The 16,306-nt window shown below is 55.5% G+C and overlaps 1 protein-coding gene across 4 annotated transcripts in view; it reads left to right on the forward strand.

Moving 5' to 3' along the window:
- Positions 1–3,113: 3,113 nt before the first annotated feature.
- Positions 3,114–16,306, forward strand: part of COL16A1 (collagen type XVI alpha 1 chain) — a 50,317-nt gene continuing 37,124 nt past the window's right edge. For 2 of the 4 annotated variants that reach the window (XM_081055294.1, XM_081055296.1), the window contains exons 1-21: positions 3,114–3,231; positions 4,784–4,890; positions 6,820–6,894; positions 7,004–7,121; positions 8,170–8,293; positions 8,605–8,871; positions 9,482–9,562; positions 9,734–9,859; positions 10,601–10,654; positions 10,961–10,987; positions 11,517–11,552; positions 12,576–12,602; positions 13,743–13,805; positions 14,060–14,101; positions 14,236–14,280; positions 14,373–14,408; positions 14,773–14,835; positions 15,178–15,222; positions 15,306–15,401; positions 15,571–15,609; positions 16,240–16,284. In XM_081055294.1, the coding sequence (XP_080911420.1) occupies positions 4,818–4,890; positions 6,820–6,894; positions 7,004–7,121; positions 8,170–8,293; positions 8,605–8,871; positions 9,482–9,562; positions 9,734–9,859; positions 10,601–10,654; positions 10,961–10,987; positions 11,517–11,552; positions 12,576–12,602; positions 13,743–13,805; positions 14,060–14,101; positions 14,236–14,280; positions 14,373–14,408; positions 14,773–14,835; positions 15,178–15,222; positions 15,306–15,401; positions 15,571–15,609; positions 16,240–16,284 (1,482 nt within the window). In that variant the 5' untranslated portion in view covers positions 3,114–3,231; positions 4,784–4,817. Of the gene's footprint in view, positions 3,232–4,783; positions 4,891–6,819; positions 6,895–7,003; positions 7,122–8,169; positions 8,294–8,604; positions 8,872–9,481; positions 9,563–9,733; positions 9,860–10,600; positions 10,655–10,960; positions 10,988–11,516; positions 11,553–12,575; positions 12,603–13,742; positions 13,806–14,059; positions 14,102–14,235; positions 14,281–14,372; positions 14,409–14,772; positions 14,836–15,177; positions 15,223–15,305; positions 15,402–15,570; positions 15,610–16,239; positions 16,285–16,306 lie in introns of those variants that run through there. The other 2 variants (XM_081055295.1, XM_081055297.1) reach the window with 2 other exon arrangements.

Below are 16,306 nucleotides of genomic sequence, written 5' to 3' on the forward strand. Positions count from 1 at the left end.
GTGGGGGTTGTGGGGAAAGGATGAAGCTAATGGTAACTCCTAGGTTTTTAGACAGAGCATCCAAATGAGTTGTGGTGGCATTTACTAGAGTGAGAAGACAGGGAGAAGCAGATGTGTCGTGAATAATCAAGAGGTCTGTTTCGGACCTGTGTGATACGCCTGTGTGTCTGTGTGCGTATGCACCTATGTGCACACATTCCAGGGCCACATCTGCGTGGCTGCGTGGGGGCTCCTGGCTCAGTTCTTGGACCAGGCCTTGTCTTGCTGCTCACTTTCCTCCAGCCCCAAGTGCTGCCACTGCCAGAAAGGGCTTCCCCAATGGCCAGCTGGGATGTTACGGTGGCTGTGCCCTTGGACACTTCTGACATCTGGGCATACTACCCCAGGCTCAGGAGGCCTTAGTATCCCACCCCGCAGCGGCAGGCAGGCTCCAGGGCAGCTGGTGGTGATTAGCAGTGTTGATTACCTCGTGGCGATGCCATCTGGGGTGAGGGCGCTGAGCCCAGCCCCACGGGATACCCCGCTTGCTGGCATGCAGGGCTTTCTGGGGCTGAATGCATGTGAATGTGTCCACCTCGCTGCATGCATGCATGTATGTATGTGTGTCAGTGTGTGCGTGTCTAGGGGGAGTTTCTGTGAGTGCCACCTGTGTCCGTGTGGCTACTTGTGTATATGTTGTCGGTGTGCAGGTTTCTCTGCTTGCATATATGAACAATTGTGCCCATGGGCACATGTGTGTGTTTCAATGTGTATGTTTGTGCACACACGTGTCTGTGCGTGCATGCACGTGTGTATCTCCAAGTACTTACAGTGCTGTGTGCATGCATTCTGAGAGTTATGTGCCTATGTCTGAGTGTGTCCAGGGATATGTTTCTGTGGCTTCATCTGTGCTCACACACATGTCTTTGTCTGTTTATGTGGGGAGTATCATGCATACATGTGTCTCTATGAACTTAAGGGCCTGTATATGGAGGTGGGGTCTACACATACGTGTCGTGAGAAAGCATATCTGACTGCACGCTTCTGGATGTGTGTACATATGTGTCAGAGGGAGGAAGGGGCATGGGCACATTTCTAGACTGTGTCTCTGGCAGTGTGGCCAGGCCTAGGGTGAGCCCCGGGTTTGGCTGTTCTGGTGAGCACCTTGGGGTGCGGTGGGAAGGTTTCTGGACTCCCCCTTCTCAGGTCCCTCCAGCTCTGGGTCCTGCCATCCCCTTCTGCCTGGGAGAGTCTGGGATATAAGCGGGGGAAGGGTAGGAAATGCCCAGGATGGCACGGTGGTTAAGAGCTTGTAACTGTGAGTCCAGGCTAGCTGGGCATGGGTCCCTGCTCCAACACCCACTAACCGTGTGATCCTGTATGAGTGGTGGTGTTCTTATGTTCCAGGTTTCCCCATCTGTAAAATGAGGATAAGAATAGAATTCTCCCTGCTGGGTGGTTGTGAGGATTAAAGGAGTTAGCTTATGTGAAGTTCTTAACACAGAGCCTGACCTCGCTGTGTTGCCTATTATTTCCCAAGTGCCCACCACTGGGCAGCCCCCTATGGCCAGGCCAGGCCTCTGCCTACCCACTGCTCATGCCAGAGAGCCCAGAAAGCAACCCCCCCAACTTCCCGCCTGCTGAGCTCAGCGCTTCCCAGGCCCCACCACTGTCGTAGCCACATCTGGGCTGGCTTCTCAGAGGGACCACAGCGGGGCGCCTTCGTGGCCAGTGGTTGGGGTTTCCGCTGACTCAGCACCTCTGGCTCTGGAGGCGGGAAATCCTGGGTTAGATGGGGCCGTAAGGCCAGGGCTCTACCATGTTGCTTCTGCAGGAACCCCCCCTCCCCCAAATCAGAGCACTCCAATTGACAGCCCCCTCACCACCCCCCATTCCTACCACTTGTGGGCATCTTGAACTTACTTCTTTGGATCTCCTCAGCCTTGGTGTCCAGAAATTTGCTGCCTCCTCGGGGAGACCCTTGGGAGGGTCACCTTGATCATCTCCCTGCCTCTGGACAGAACTGGGCACATTACTTGCTCCTTTCTCCTCAGAAGTCCAATCTCTTATTCAACCTCAATTCCTCTTGCTTCCTTGGATCCTGAATATAAAGCAATGCCTCTACATTGCTGGGTATAAGCTGGAATCCTAGCCTTACCCCTCTCACCCCACCCCTACCCCCACCTCCCACCACGTTCACAATAGTAATGATCATAACAGTGAATATTCATTGAGCTCATCTTTTTTGCCAGATCCTGTAGTAAGCATTTTTACAGACTTTAACTCGTTTTCCTGCTCACAACAACCCTGGGAGGTATATAGGTCATTATTCCATGTTCCAGATGAGAAAATGGAGTCAGAGTTAAATAGTGAGTTTGAAGCCACAGAGCTAGAGCAGAAGACAGGGATTGGAGCTCTTCTAACCTCCTGGAGTAAGGAAGAATAAGAGCTTCCACTTCTCTGGGAATGAGGCCAGAGTAGAAGGGGTTAATTTACCATCTCCTTGGGGGCGGGGCCCTCCCCCCAGTTCAGACAGACCGAGGAACAGACTAACTGGAAATGTTAGGCCAAGAAACTGGAAAAAGCTGACCAAGGAGGCTTGGGCAGCAGCCACGTCACGGGGTGCCATGGAACTGGGGAGGAGGGTCTCCACCCCAATCCCCCAGTCATCTGGAGGCCCAGCCAGGGAAGGGGAAGGGGGTGGCATAGGGGAGGCCCTTCTAGCTCCAGGCTTGGCTCTTAAAGGGCCGACCTCCCCACCCACCCATCTGCCCCCAGAGCCCCCTTGCAGGGCAGCTCTGGGCACGCAAGGTCCCGCCCTGCTGACTGCCTCGCTGGCTCACCTGGCGGGAAGTGGGAGGGCGGGCCTGGGAGGACAGCCAGGCCAGGAGTGGGGCTGTGTGTCGGCTGCCTCTGCTGTTGCCGAGCCCCCTCCTGGCCCTCCCGCCCTCCTCCTGACTGGCGGGCGGGTCCAGCTGTGTTCCATTAAGCAGTGCTGGCTGGTCCCCAGCCCCCTGGAACCTCCCCCTCTTCCCCCACCCGGAGTGGCCAGCAGTCCCGGCAGGCTCGGGAGCCCGGCAGCATTCAGCCAGCATTCAGCCCCAAGAGCTTGGGACTGAGGCCAGCCAGAAGTGATCGAAGACCCCTCCTCCCCGCCCCCCAGTGGGCCTGAGGAACCCAGGCCCTGCTTCCTCTGGCTGGCTGTGCTGGGCTGCTTGGATTACTCAGTGAGGTGGGGGATCTCCAGCCACGGTAAGTGGGGGTGGAGTGGGCTGCCTCCTGGCTCTGGGCTGAAGGGCCTCTTCTGCCTCTGACTTGCTGTGTGACCTGGGGCAAGTGGCTTTCCCTCTCTGGATCTCAATCACCTTCTCTATAGTGGGATGAGCTCTAAACTCCATCCCAATTCTAACTCTCCCTGCCGGAAAATCTGTGCCTTTGTATTGGAGTGGGATCATCTCAAAAACTTCTCTCTTTCTATCCCTATAGCCCCCTCTCCTGGCTGGGACCAGGGCATTGGAAGCCAGAGATCAGGACCAGGAAGGGGACATAAGCACATTAATGTTCACGCCTCCACATGCATCCACATGCCTTGAAGAGTTGGCAACCCTTCCATTGACTGGCAGGGAGGGGAAGCCAGGATAGGGTTTGAGAGATGGGATGTGCATGCCACCAGAAGGGGAGATAATGAATAGGGTGAGGGAACAGTTCTGCCCAGGGAAGAAGGGGGTTGGGGTCCTATCTCCAAATATATTGAGATGAGGGGGTCCTTCTTGTTCTCATTCCTTATCCAGGACTGAGGGAGGAGAAAAAGTATTCTATTACAGCTGGAGGGAATGAGGTCAGACTTGCATAAGAACTTCCCAACAGGAAGTCCATTCATAGGCTGGCTGTGTGCATGGGTGTATGGGTAAGCTGATGTGTCTGGGTATATCGGTGAACACGTGTCTCTGGGAGCATACCTGCGTGCAGGTAGGTTTGTATGCACACCCTAGCATGTACGTATCCTTGTGTAAATGTGCCTGTATATATCTGTGTGTGTCATGCTGACACATGCATGACTGTGTGTGTGCGTGTGCTAGTTGCCTGTCTCAGGGGAGGGTGGATGATGTATGGCTCTGCTGGTCGCTTGCTGAGCCCTCATTGATTTATCTGGATCCATCCGTCAGGGTTTAATAAAACTAAAAGATGAGCATCCATCAGCACAGGAGGTTGGCAGCAAGGTCCTGACCCTGGTGACCCGCTCTCCCACCCACTGTACCCATGGGGGATGTAACTTCCTTGGCTCACATACAACCCTGTGATGCCTGCCAGGAGACTCAGGCCAGTTGTCAGCCCCTGACCTTGTGGATGCCTGGCAGGGCCTCCTGGCTAAGCTGGGTATAGCTAGCCAGGTACCAGGCTAGTGTATACCACTACAGTAAGTCCACAGGTTGAGAAAATACTTCCAAGTGTGTATTGGTAAACGCCTCAAGCTCTCCCAATCGACCTGGTCTTCTAGGACCCTTTAGATCTCTCCTCAATCCAGCAACTATCCACTGGCACAGCCAGGTGCTGCCTGGACCCTCGGTGCTCCGCCAGTGTTCTGCTCTGGCTGGTCAGTAGCTGTGCCGTAAAGTGGTCACAATTTTGAGTATCACCCCAGGCCAAGCCTTATGGCAGGGCCGCTGAGGGGACTGATGCCTGGCCGGACCTCTTGCCGCTCCAGTACCAGTGCCTGGGCCCCACGCGCTGGCTGCGACTTGCCCACATGTGGAATTGGGCTGTGCGAGCTCAGGAGTCCACCTTCCTGGTCTCTAATTTTCAGGTGCTGTGGCTGTGGCCAATCTCTCTGGACCAGGATGTGGGCATCTTGGGCTCCTGGCCTGTGGCTGCTTGGTCTCTGGGCTACCTGCAGCCATGGGGAAAATACAGGTGAGATGACACACACGGATTGGGGTTCCACGGGCCTGTGACTGGCTTCCTGAGGTGCCAGGGTACTGGGTACACATGTGACCATGTGCCTGGGCCATGAGGCTCATAGGACGGTCTGGGGGCTGGGTTCAGGGTGGCCTGAGGGGTTTCACACACAAGCCTATGCGAGGTGAGCTGGAGTGTGTTTCTGTCTGCACGTTTGTGTTCTCTGGGCCTCTCTGTGTTTGCATCTCGGAGTTACTCTGTGCGTCTGTTCACATTCCTGTGTCTCTGTGTGTGAGAGGACAAACCCCTTCCCTGATGTATAAACCCACCCTGTGCACAGAGTGCTGGTAGGGCAGCGGAGTGAGGAGGAGCAGGCGGTGAGCTCTCCCTGCAGAAGGAAGCTGCATCCTGAAAGAGCTCAGGCCCCTCCAATCCTTTCCATGGTGGAGAATCCATCCTCCAGCCCACATGCCCCTCGTCCTCCACGGCTGGCCCTAGATCTCAGATAAAGGGCCCTCCTTGAGGCCCAGACGCTGGATGAGACAGAGGGTGCAGCTTTCCAGGGCCCAAAGCCAGAGGAAGTTGACTGGGCAACTTGCCCTTCCCTATTGGGTGCCCTCTGGGCTCAGTAACTTAACCTCCTAGCAAAACCAAAACATCTAGAACCCAAATCCAGCCGAAGGAGGCAGAAAAACCAAGGTATAGATGTGGGAGGGATATGCACCCAGGTACATGTTGTGTGTGTACATACGTGTTTTTGTATGTGTGCACGTGTGCCTTGCTCTCCTCTCAGACCTCACTGGGTCCCCTGGGGGATGGGGCAGAGAATTTCAACATTTGTAAGGAATCTGGGTCTATTGCCAAGGGGGTGAGTCACCCATTGCTGCTGCTGATGCTGAAGATAATCTTTCTGGCCAGACCTGGGGGAGGGAGACTCCAGTGGGGTCACTAAGCCCAGAGATCCAGTATTCTTTCTTCCAGCCAGGTGGCCAGCTTTTAGGAGCGGTATTCACCAACTTGTCCCAGCTACCCCACTGTATTGATGGGAAGGCCTTTCTGATTCTGGCCTCTATCTCTCCTGCTGTCACACTTCTCCCAACACTTCTGCCCAATCAAGCCTATGCAGGAGGCTGACCCATGGTACCCACCTGTCCCTTCAAGGTTTTAGAGACCTGGATTAAGCTACCCCCATCTCTAGGAGCTTTTACCCCCTTAATAGACCCTGTCTGGAGCCCTAAGGCCCTAGGGGTTCCCTTGAGCTTGTGGTTCCCTCAGGCCCTCAGTCTCTTCTCACTGTGTCACAAGGTGGTGGTCCAGGCGAAAAGCCAATCTGTTGACTCAGACCTGTGTCTGGCCTGCTTGTCTGCTTTGGATGCAGAAAGTGGACCCCAACCCATTGTTGAGAACACTTATACCAGCTGCAATTCACACATGTGCAGACATGCGTGTGCTTGTTTATAACACAGGTGTGCATGAACTTGACATTTCCTTACCCCTGAAGTGTTCCTCTGTACCCTACTTAGGTGTGTGTCATGGAGGGAGCACATGTGTATATACATAGCTTCCCTACTCTATCTGAGTTCGAAGGCTGCCCAGAGTTTCTTTTATTCTCTCTCTTACTGGCCTGGATCCTGACTTGGGGTCTTAGGGGATTTGACTTCTAGGGGATCTGGTCCTGCTCTGCTGTGAACTCACTTTGTAGCCTTGGGCCGGGCCATAGCCTCTGGGCCTCAGTCTTCCCAACTATATACTGGAGGTCCTCCTGGCTCCCAGGGTAGCCAGGGTCAGAAGGCAAGGGGTGAACGCTGGCCCAAGGCACGGCCTAGCTAAAGGTACAGAGTGGGGACAATAAAATTGTCCTTCCCAGAGTCCCCAAGAGCCCAGCTGTGCAGCTATACCTCAGCCTGAACCCACAGAATGCCCCACTGTTCATTCATCTTCCAGGTGAGCGGTGCCCACCTTCGCAGCAAGAAGGACTCAAGTTGGAACACAGAAGCGACTTATCGACCAACGTAACTGGTGAGTGCCTGTCTCATCCTGCTGTCCCCCCATTCACCTTTTTCCTGGAGTGGCCTGTACCCCTCCTCACCTGCCCAGGTGAGCCCTTCACCTGGTGTCTCCCCTAAAGGCTTTAACCTCATCCGACGACTCAGCCTCATGAAGACATCTGCCATCAAGAAGATCCGCAACCCCAAGGGGCCTCTCATCCTGCGACTGGGGGCGGCCCCACTCACCCAGCCCACACGGTAACTGCCTCAGAGGACTGCTGGGGGTCAGTGCTGACCTCAGCCACACTCCCAGCAGCTTTGGATGTGGGGCTGCGCCTGGGGGCTACTGGGGGCCATTTTGTCTTCCCCCCCCTGCCTGGTCTCCCCTCCTGGGGCTTGCAGGGTGGGCGGAGAGAAGCTGCCTGGCAGGCCCAGCCTCCGTCCCTGCCCGATCTCTGGCTAGCAGTTGTTGGGGGCAGGTCTGCATTCTGTAGGCCCCATGGGGACCCCAGGGTGGGGGTGGGAACCTGGCAAGAGTCGGGGTGTGTGTGTGTGTGTTTGTGTGTGTGTTTGTGTGTGTGTGTGTTTGTGTGTGTGTTTGTGTGTGTGCGTTTGTGTTTGTGTGTGTGCGTTTGTGTGTGTGTGTGTTTGTGTGTGTGTGTGTGTGTGTGTTTGTGTTTGTGTGTGTGTTTGTGTGTGTGTGTTTGTGTTTGTGTGTGTGTTTGTGTGTGTGTATTTGTGTGTGTGTGTGCACGCATGTGCACAGTACACCTGATGCACGAAGTCCAGACTCCCACAAGTGCCTGGGTGTTCTGGTCTCTGCTGATCTCTCCAGCCTCGTCTCCTAAAATGTCCCCTTTCTTTCTCGCTTCGGTAGTCCTGCTGAAGTCTTTCTCATCTTGTTTCAGTCTCTCTCCTCCTACCCCAGGCCCAGTTATTCTCCTCAGTGCATCCTGAATTCCGTGGGGACACTTACAACAATTGTGATGAGATGATGAAATTAGTCATTCTGGGGATTCTTTGTTTATGGCCCCCTACCCCCAGTCAGACTTGAAGGCTCCATGAGGACAAGCACCTTCTCTGTGTTTCCACCACTGTTCTCCCCAGCAGCCAGACCCACACCTGGCGCGTAATAGACAATCAAAAAAAATGTCTGTAGCATGAATGAATGTGTATAGGTGTGTGTCAGTTTGGAGGTGTGGGTCTGTGTGTATCTTGTGTAGGTGCAACAGTCCTGAGGGCCCAGGGTGGGCAGCAGGAGGTCTTTCCCCTGAGCCTCAGGGCACCCTCCCTGTTCTACCCCCAGACGAGTATTTCCTCGGGGGCTCCCCAATGAGTTTGCCCTGGTGCTGACACTATTGCTGAAGAGACACACCCACCAGAAAACATGGTATTTGTTTCAAGTGACCGATGGAAATGGGTACCCACAGGTGAGCCCCACTCCTACCCCCATTTCTCTTGGGGCTTTGAGCAGTATCAGTACAGCCCAACTTCTGTCCAGGCTTGGCATTTCTGGGGCCTCCCCGCTCCATCCCAATGCCCATCCTCGAGGCCACCCCCACCCCACCAACACCTATCTCATTCTGTCAGGATGAACTGCTCTGTGACCACAAGTAGCATTCTTCCCTTTCTGGGCCTCAGTTTCCCTTCCTGTGAGATGAACTTGAGGGCCCTTAACTTTGCCCTGCTGTGGCTCTGGCACTCTGATTCTCTGTCCTGTATCTTTCCCAATTCCATACAGATTTCCCTAGAAGTCAACAGCCAGGAGCAGAGCCTGGAGCTTCGGGCCCAGGGCCAAGATGGCGACTTCGTGTCCTGCATTTTCTCAGTGCCTCAGCTCTTCGACCTGCGTTGGCACAAGCTGATGCTGAGTGTGGCAGAACGTGTGGCCTCTGTGCACGTGGACTGTACCTCAGCCTCCTCCCAGCCTCTGGGACCCCGGCGACCCATGCAGCCTGGGGGTCATACTTTTCTGGGCTTGGATGCTGAGCAGGGCAAGCCCGTTTCAGTGAGTGCTAGGTTGGGCTCTGAGCTCTGCTCGCGCTTTCTGGGAGTCTGCGTGAGCTCTCCGGAATCTGTATGTGACTAGGTCCTTGCCTTGCTCAGAGTCCTCTCATGGTTCCCCACTGCCCTCCAGATGCACCTGGCATTCAAGGCGCTTCGTGATCTGGTTCCTATAACGGCTGCCGCGTCATCTTCCTTTCCCTCTCTCTGCAGAGCAGCTCTGCTCTGGTCAATTCCATTCTTTTCATGCACCTCACCTAGTACTTTCACACCTCCATGCCTCTTCCTATGCAGTTACCTCCACCTGGAATGCTTTTCCTTGCATACCCATCTGTTCAATATCTACCGGGCCTTCGAGGCCCAGCTTCAATAGAGCCTCCTCTTCCCCCGCTCCTCTGGGCCAAGTGAACATTTCTCCCTCCTCTCCCTCTTTCTTGCACATGCAGTTTTGTTTTCCTTTTGGTGACAGCTATATTCTTGATGGTCTCTCAGGCCAGACTAGGAACGCTCTGAAGTCAAATCTTGGGCTGGAGCCATCTCTGTGCCTCATGGGGGGCCAGGACACAGAGATAATTACTAAAATGAAGTGAAACTGACTCATGTGTCCCCTACAGTTTGACCTTCAGCAGGCACACATCTACTGTGACCCGGAGCTTGTGCTAGAGGAGGGCTGCTGTGAGATTTTACCAGGAGGGGTGAGTGGCCTGGCACCAGCACAGCTGGGGGAGGGGGAAGTTGGGGCACTGCCCAGGGGTACAATGTGCTGGAGATGGTGGACCAGAAAGGGAATGCCTAGAGATCTTAGGATGAGTGTGGAGGGGCGGTGCCTTCTGTGCTGACCCCAGCCCTTCCCCCACACTGGGCAGTGCCCTCCAGAGACCTCCAAGGCCCGCCGGGACACCCAGGGCAATGAGCTCATCGAGATCAATCCACAGACTGAGGGCAAGGTCTACACTCGCTGCTTCTGCCTGGAGGAGCCTCAAAACAGCCAGGTTGGTGGGTAGGACAGGCAAAGTGAGACTACCCTCCCCTGACCTGACTGAGGTCTACCACCAGGTTCAGTTGTGCCTGAGAGGGCACTAGAAGCCCTGCCTATTTCTGTACCACCCCATAGGATTCAGAGAGGCAGAGAGACCGCTCACAGAATGGCCCTGTGCCTGCCCGCCTGTTGGCATAGAGAGTTGTGCCCATCTAGCTCTGGCACTACCCAGACCCTCACTGATACCACCCTAGACCCTTCTGGTGAGGGCAGGATGAGGCTTGTACCTAAAGGCAGTTTCTCCAAGATGGAATACCTGCTTCCCTCAGGACTTGCTCATTCTCCTGGGCCCAGTCCCAGCCAGTGCCGGGCTGGTTTTCTGCCCAGCACCATGGCCAGCTGCCCTGTTCACTTGCAGGTTCTTTAGGGGTGTCAGGGAAGCCCAGTTCCTCCCTTAGCCCCACTCCCTGCCTGGGCAACCTCCCTGCCTACTGGGCACCGTGCCAGCCCTTGGCTGCAGGAACACAGGATCTCATTGATTCATAGTCTTGTTTTCTCCGACATCACATGGGTAGGGGAAAAAGGAGGGGTGTCTGTGGGGTGCCCGGGTCCTGAGCTTCTCTTGATATCCTGGGAGGTGCCAGATGTCAGGCTGAGGGGGTACCTGGGGTCCATGCCCCTGCCTGAGTGCACCTTTCCAGCATAAGCCCCAGAACTTTCCTTCCTAGAGTTCCCTGTTACTCTGTCTACCCAGGTGGATACCCAGCTGACGGGAAGAATCAGCCAGAAGGCAGAAAGGGGAACAAAGGTAGAAATGGTGGGTGGGTGGGGGAGCCCATGGTGCCCTCTGTTTGCCCTCCATGCCCTCTGTAAACTGCTTGCATAAGACACTCTGCTCCCACGCTCTTTCCACCTGCCCCCACTCCTGGACAGAGCTTAGGACACATAGGTGCCAGCTCGGAGAAGGAAGAATGAGTGGGGGCGAGACAGACACAGTACCTGGCACAACCAAGGGCACTATCAACCGCTTCAGGTGGTTCTTGGGTAGAGGTGTTGGAAGCAATGCCTCATTCCCTCCTTTCCCTGCTCATCCCCATGCCCTCTCTCCTCCCAGGCCCGTCAGGAGGTAGCTCCCAATGAGGTAAGCCTCCCATCTAGACGAGCAAAAAGAGCTCAGTTGAGGAGGTGCCAGCATAAACCCTTTGGACAAAGCTTTTGTGGCACTTGAGCGTGAGCATGAGGCTTTTAGGATGACTACACAGCTCCCAGAATTCCTAGGTCCTGTCTGCCCATCGCCTCTTTTTGGGAGGGCAGGGATTTTGGCCCCTGACACTCCTGCTGAATTGGCAGCAAAGGGCCACGGGCATCATGGGGAGAGTCCAGGACTTGGCCGTGGGACCCTGGATTATGGGCTTCATTCTGCCCTGACATGCTGTGTGTTCCAGAGCCCATTTCTCTCTGGGCTTCAGTTTCCTCATCTGAGAAATGGCTTGGTTCTGGGGGGGTGGGAGTTGAAGGATGAGGCTTGTTTGATAGGACTTGTAACTTCATGCTCCATCCAGGTCATATGGGGTGTTCTGTGCAGTTGGTGTGTGTATGCGGAGGGATGGGGGGAGAGGGTGGCTCCCGAGCTCGTAGAACTGACCTCCTAGCCTGTTTTTCCCTTTCAGTGTCCACCGTGTGTCCACGGTGCCCAGGAAAGCAATGTGAGTGACTAGAGGATGTCAGGGTGGGGTGGGCACTGGCGGGGAGTGGGCGTTGCTTAGAGGTTGGCTTGTAGCTTCCTGGTTAAGGACAAGGGGGTCTTTGTGCACTTTGGCACTCCCTCTCTGCCCTTCCCCCAGCCCTGGGCTTGACCCCCACCCCCATCCCCACCGTGCCAGGGCTGAATGGAAAGAAGCCTCATGGCCTGTGATCTGGGCAATGTATTGGGATCCAGGGTGGAATGGGGACGGGATGGTGGCTGATGGGATCAAGACCTTGGTTGCTAATCCCAGCTTGGCACTCCCCACAAGAACTCAGGCCTGCTCTGCTTGAGGGTTTCTCACATTATCTTGGAGGATTGATTAGATATGTGGAAGGGTTCAGGGTGACACAATCCAATACTTGCCCCCAAAACACAGGTCAAGGCCTCCCCTCCTAGCCCTCTCTAGCTGGCCCTGGCCCAGCCTCCCTCTGGGGGTCCAGAAGGACAAGGGGGAGGGGCTCAGTGCAAGCACAGCTGGTGCCTAACTGTCTCTTCAGTGGGCAGCATGAGTCACCATTTTCCCAAGGTTTGACATTCTGAGTTGACAGCCACATTGGTTCACAAAGGGCGCAGCCTGTCTCCCCTCAGCTCCAAGCCCCTCGACCTTGGGGGATGTCAGGAAGTACACCCTCTGATGCCTGTCCCTCTTCCCATTCAGTTCCCCACCAAACCTGGTAAGGTTGATAGTCCCCAGATGTGCAGGGGTTACCATGACAACCGAGCAGCCATGTTACCATTGCAACTGGTGGGTGGAGCTAGCCAAAGCCAGGCAGCTTAGAAAAGGTAGGTCAGACCCCTCTGCAAGTTTAATAGCCTTAGGATCCGGTCAGCCTGCTGGTTGCCTGGGAGGCAGAGCAAGGGCTGGGATTCTGCCTGCTGGTCCTGCCCCCATGCTGTGTGACCCTGGATAAATTGATAGCTCTCTCTAGGCTCTTCATTTCCTCTCCCTCCTGAGATATAATGTTCTCTCCTTTGTCCCCAGGTCACAATTGGTCCCTCTGGCATCAAGGTGAGTCCCAGAGGGAGAGCAGGATACTCTTGCCTTCTTTGGTGTTCCCAGCCCATCCCACAGCATGTGACCCTGTGGCTGCATTTATAGCAGGGCTACCTGAGCCTGTATGTATGTGTGGTGATTAGAGGTGTGTGTGTGTGTGTGTGTGTGTGTGTGTGTGTGTGTGTGTGTGTGTGTGTTGGAGAGAGTGGGGGTTGGGCGTGTATAAGGATGTTAAGAACTGCCCTTTTCAGAGACCCTACTGCACATCAGGCACTGGGCCGTACATAGGCACATCTGTGACCTTCCTGAAACCCCTCAAGCACCCTATGGGGTGGGCATTATCATTTCACTTCAGGGAAGACTAAGGTCCAGCTGTGCCCACATGTATGAGCAGGTGTGTCAGAGTGATTGTGTGTGGGTTTGGCTACATGCATCTCTGGACGCATGTTTGCACATGTGCAGCTCGCTGTCGTGGTGTTGAGGGCTGAACTCATATACTTGTGGGCCTGACAGGACCACAGTGCTTGTGAGTAACGGGGTTGGCAGCACGTATGCAAATGTGAGGTTGTGCATTTGTGCGTGCCCATGAATATATAATATAATTCTTGGGGCTACCTTCACGGGAGAGCTGACAGTGCCAGCTCTGTGCTGAGCATGCTACCTATAGCATCACACCTTGAGGTAGGTGCTAACATGAACCCCATTTTATTGATGAAGAGACTGAGGCTCAGAGAGGTCACATGACTTGCCCTGAGTCACGTACTAAACTGGTGGAAGCCGAATTTGAACTCAAGCAGCCTGGTGCTCACCTTCGTGGGTGTCACACATGCCGCTCCAAGTGTGTGTCCATGTACATGCACATGTGCCCTTGGGTGTGGTGCGTGTGAGCTAGCATGCCTGGGTAGGGGTGTGAGGGAAGAGCTACCCTCTGCGTGAGACTATAGATTGCCAGATATAGCCTGTGGCTTGGGAGGGACATGTGGTTGAATGCATATGGAATCCATGTGCTGTGTGCCTAGTGGGGGTCGGGGGAGCTGTGCTCCTTTACACAGCCATGTGTGGTGGATGGGTGGAGAAGACCAGATTGGGGAGCGCTTCCTCCAGATTCCCATGTGCCCCTTCTGGTCCCAGCGCCGGTTTTGTTCTCATCCACAGGGAGGGAAAGGTGAGCAGGGCCTGCCTGGCCCACTGGGCCCCAAGGGAGAGAAGGGAGCGCGGGTAAGTGCCCCAGCCATGGCTACTGCAGACCCTTCCCAGCTGTGCCCTGGGGGTGGATTGGGATGTGAGCCACCATCCCATGGTCTCAGATGGAAACCTGTAGCCTGGCCCAAATGGGGGATGAGGGCCAGGCTCTTTCTAGGGATTAGTGTGTGGAAGCGTGTGTTTGCCAAGGGCACCTGGGACTGTGGGATTCCTGTGCCTATCTTCCTCAAAACAAGGCCCTACCCCTCATCCCTGTTCCCTACCCCTAGGGCAATGACTGTGTCCGAATCTCCCCGGATGCCCCACTTCAGGTAAGACCTGGAGGTGAGGACTGCTTTAGGGTGAATATGGGGTCAGCCTGGAGAAGGAGCTGTGCCCTTGGCAGCCCACAGGATGACCCTGGGCCAACCCTGGGCCCCTCTCAACACCGTATCTCCATGTTCAGTGTGCAGAAGGCCCGAAGGGAGAGAAGGGGGAGTCAGGAGCCTTGGTGAGTGGGACCAGGGCTAGGGTGGCGCAGTGGGGCCCTGGCCCAGCCTTCACTTCCTTTTTCACCCCTTCTGTTGTGTTCCCTCATCTCAGGGAGCTTCAGGACTCCCAGGCTCCACAGGCCAGAAGGTAATGGACCTGGATTTGGGGGAGTGGGTGCCAGGGAGGTCTGTGGGCCCTATAGACATGAGGAGGGACATGCCCAAAGTCTTCTTAGAGGATGGTGTCTGGGCATAGAATTGGCAGTCCTCTCCAACCCTCCCATCATGTCCAAATCCCCACCAGACCTAGAAGGAAGTGCCACAGGCCCCAGAGTGAGAGGTCTGACTGGTTTGGGAGTTCTTCCTGGTGTCTGCCTCCTCGGTGACTGAAGCCATTTCATCTCAGAGAGACCATGGGTCTAGAAGGGAGTTGTCGCTCCCTGAGATAGAGCTGCTTTGGTTCTTACAGGCCCTTCCCTCAACCCCAGTCATGTTGTCTCTTCCTTCTCCAGGGCCAGAAAGGCGAGAAGGGAGACGGAGGCATGAAGGGCTCCACAGGAAAGCCAGGCCGAGATGTACGGTGCTTGGGCCCCTCCCCACCACCACCCCTCAGCATGGCATTTTGGAACACTGGAATTTAACCATCAGAATCCACCCCGATACCCTTGCTCAGACAGAACAGACACCCAGAGTAGACAGCTGTGCCCTAAGAGGCACAGCAAGGAGGGGGCCTCCTGACTCCCAGCCTAAGAGTCCCTGACCTCTAATGCCCTGTGGTTGACATTTGATGATCTTGGGGCATTGGATGGAGTGTGGCTTTGGGGAGGGCCAGTGAGTCTGTACCTGTCCCAGTGGGGGACTACAGCCCCAGGGAGATGCCAGGCCTCTGCCATTCTTACGTGCCCCTCACCCCCCAGGGCCGGCCAGGAGAGATCTGCGTCATAGGGCCCAAAGGGCAGAAGGTGAGCTGTGGGTGTCTGTGGGGTGGAGAGTGGGTACTGGGCTGAGGTAGCAGCTCTCTCACACCCATATCATGTCTGACCAGGGAGACCCTGGCTTTGTTGGGCCTGAAGGGCTGGCAGGAGAGCCTGGGCCCCCTGGGCGACCTGGACTCCCTGGGATAGGACTTCCTGGGGCCCCGGTGAGTACCCCTTGTGCCTCCTGCCATCCTTTCTTTAGAGACCCTTCTCTTGCCTGGGTGGGATATGAGGCCCAGTCCTGGGTCCTGGTCTGGGGAAGGGGCTAGAATAGGTCTCTCTGTAATGTGAGGCCACTGGGAAACCTCTACCTGACATGTTTTCTGCCCTCAGGGGGCCCCGGGTGGCCCACCAGGCCCTAAGGGAGACAAGGTAAGCAGAGACTGGAACATAGGCTCAGGCGGGAGACCCATGCTTGGTGGGAGGAGAGGGAGTAATGGGGCCAGGGGGTGGGGGGCAGCTGGTGTGATTGACATGTGTGGTGGAGGGGCCAGGCATTTTTCTGAGGAGGCAGGGCTTCATTCAGCAAGGCCCCTCAGTGGGGAGTGTCTCCATCCCAGCGGTTGTTGGCCTGTGAGCCTTGGCCTGGGTTCTAGCCATGGGGAAGGGCAGGCTGAAGTTTAGTAATGACCAGAGTGGCCTTAACTGGAGGACCTAAGCTCATTTTAGGGCCTTATACCTTAAGCAGAAAGCCCTGGAAATGTCTGTCTATTTGCTGTGGCTCCTCAGGGGTCAGCCAGACCACTTCCGAACCTGCTACCGCGGGAAGGGGTACCCAGAATCCTCACGTTTTCCCTTCCTTTGCAACCAGAAGGACTTGGGTTAGACGTGGAGAAGGATAGGCAACAGGAAGGGAGTGATTGCTGACCAAACAGACCAAGAAGAGATGGGAGATTTGGCAGAGATCGTCCTGCCATCCAGAGAGGGGACTGGATGGGGAAGGGGTGAATGGGCTGAGGTCTCAGCCAGAAGCCTCCCCGTTAACCCTTCTTCTGACCACAGGGCAGCTCTGGGGTACCAGGAAAAGAAGGTCCTGGCGGGAAATCTGTGAGTGACCCCAATCTGTTGG

Source organism: Rhinolophus hipposideros (genome assembly GCF_964194185.1).
Source record: "Rhinolophus hipposideros genome assembly, chromosome: 8".
Taxonomy (NCBI): Eukaryota; Metazoa; Chordata; class Mammalia; order Chiroptera; family Rhinolophidae; genus Rhinolophus; species Rhinolophus hipposideros.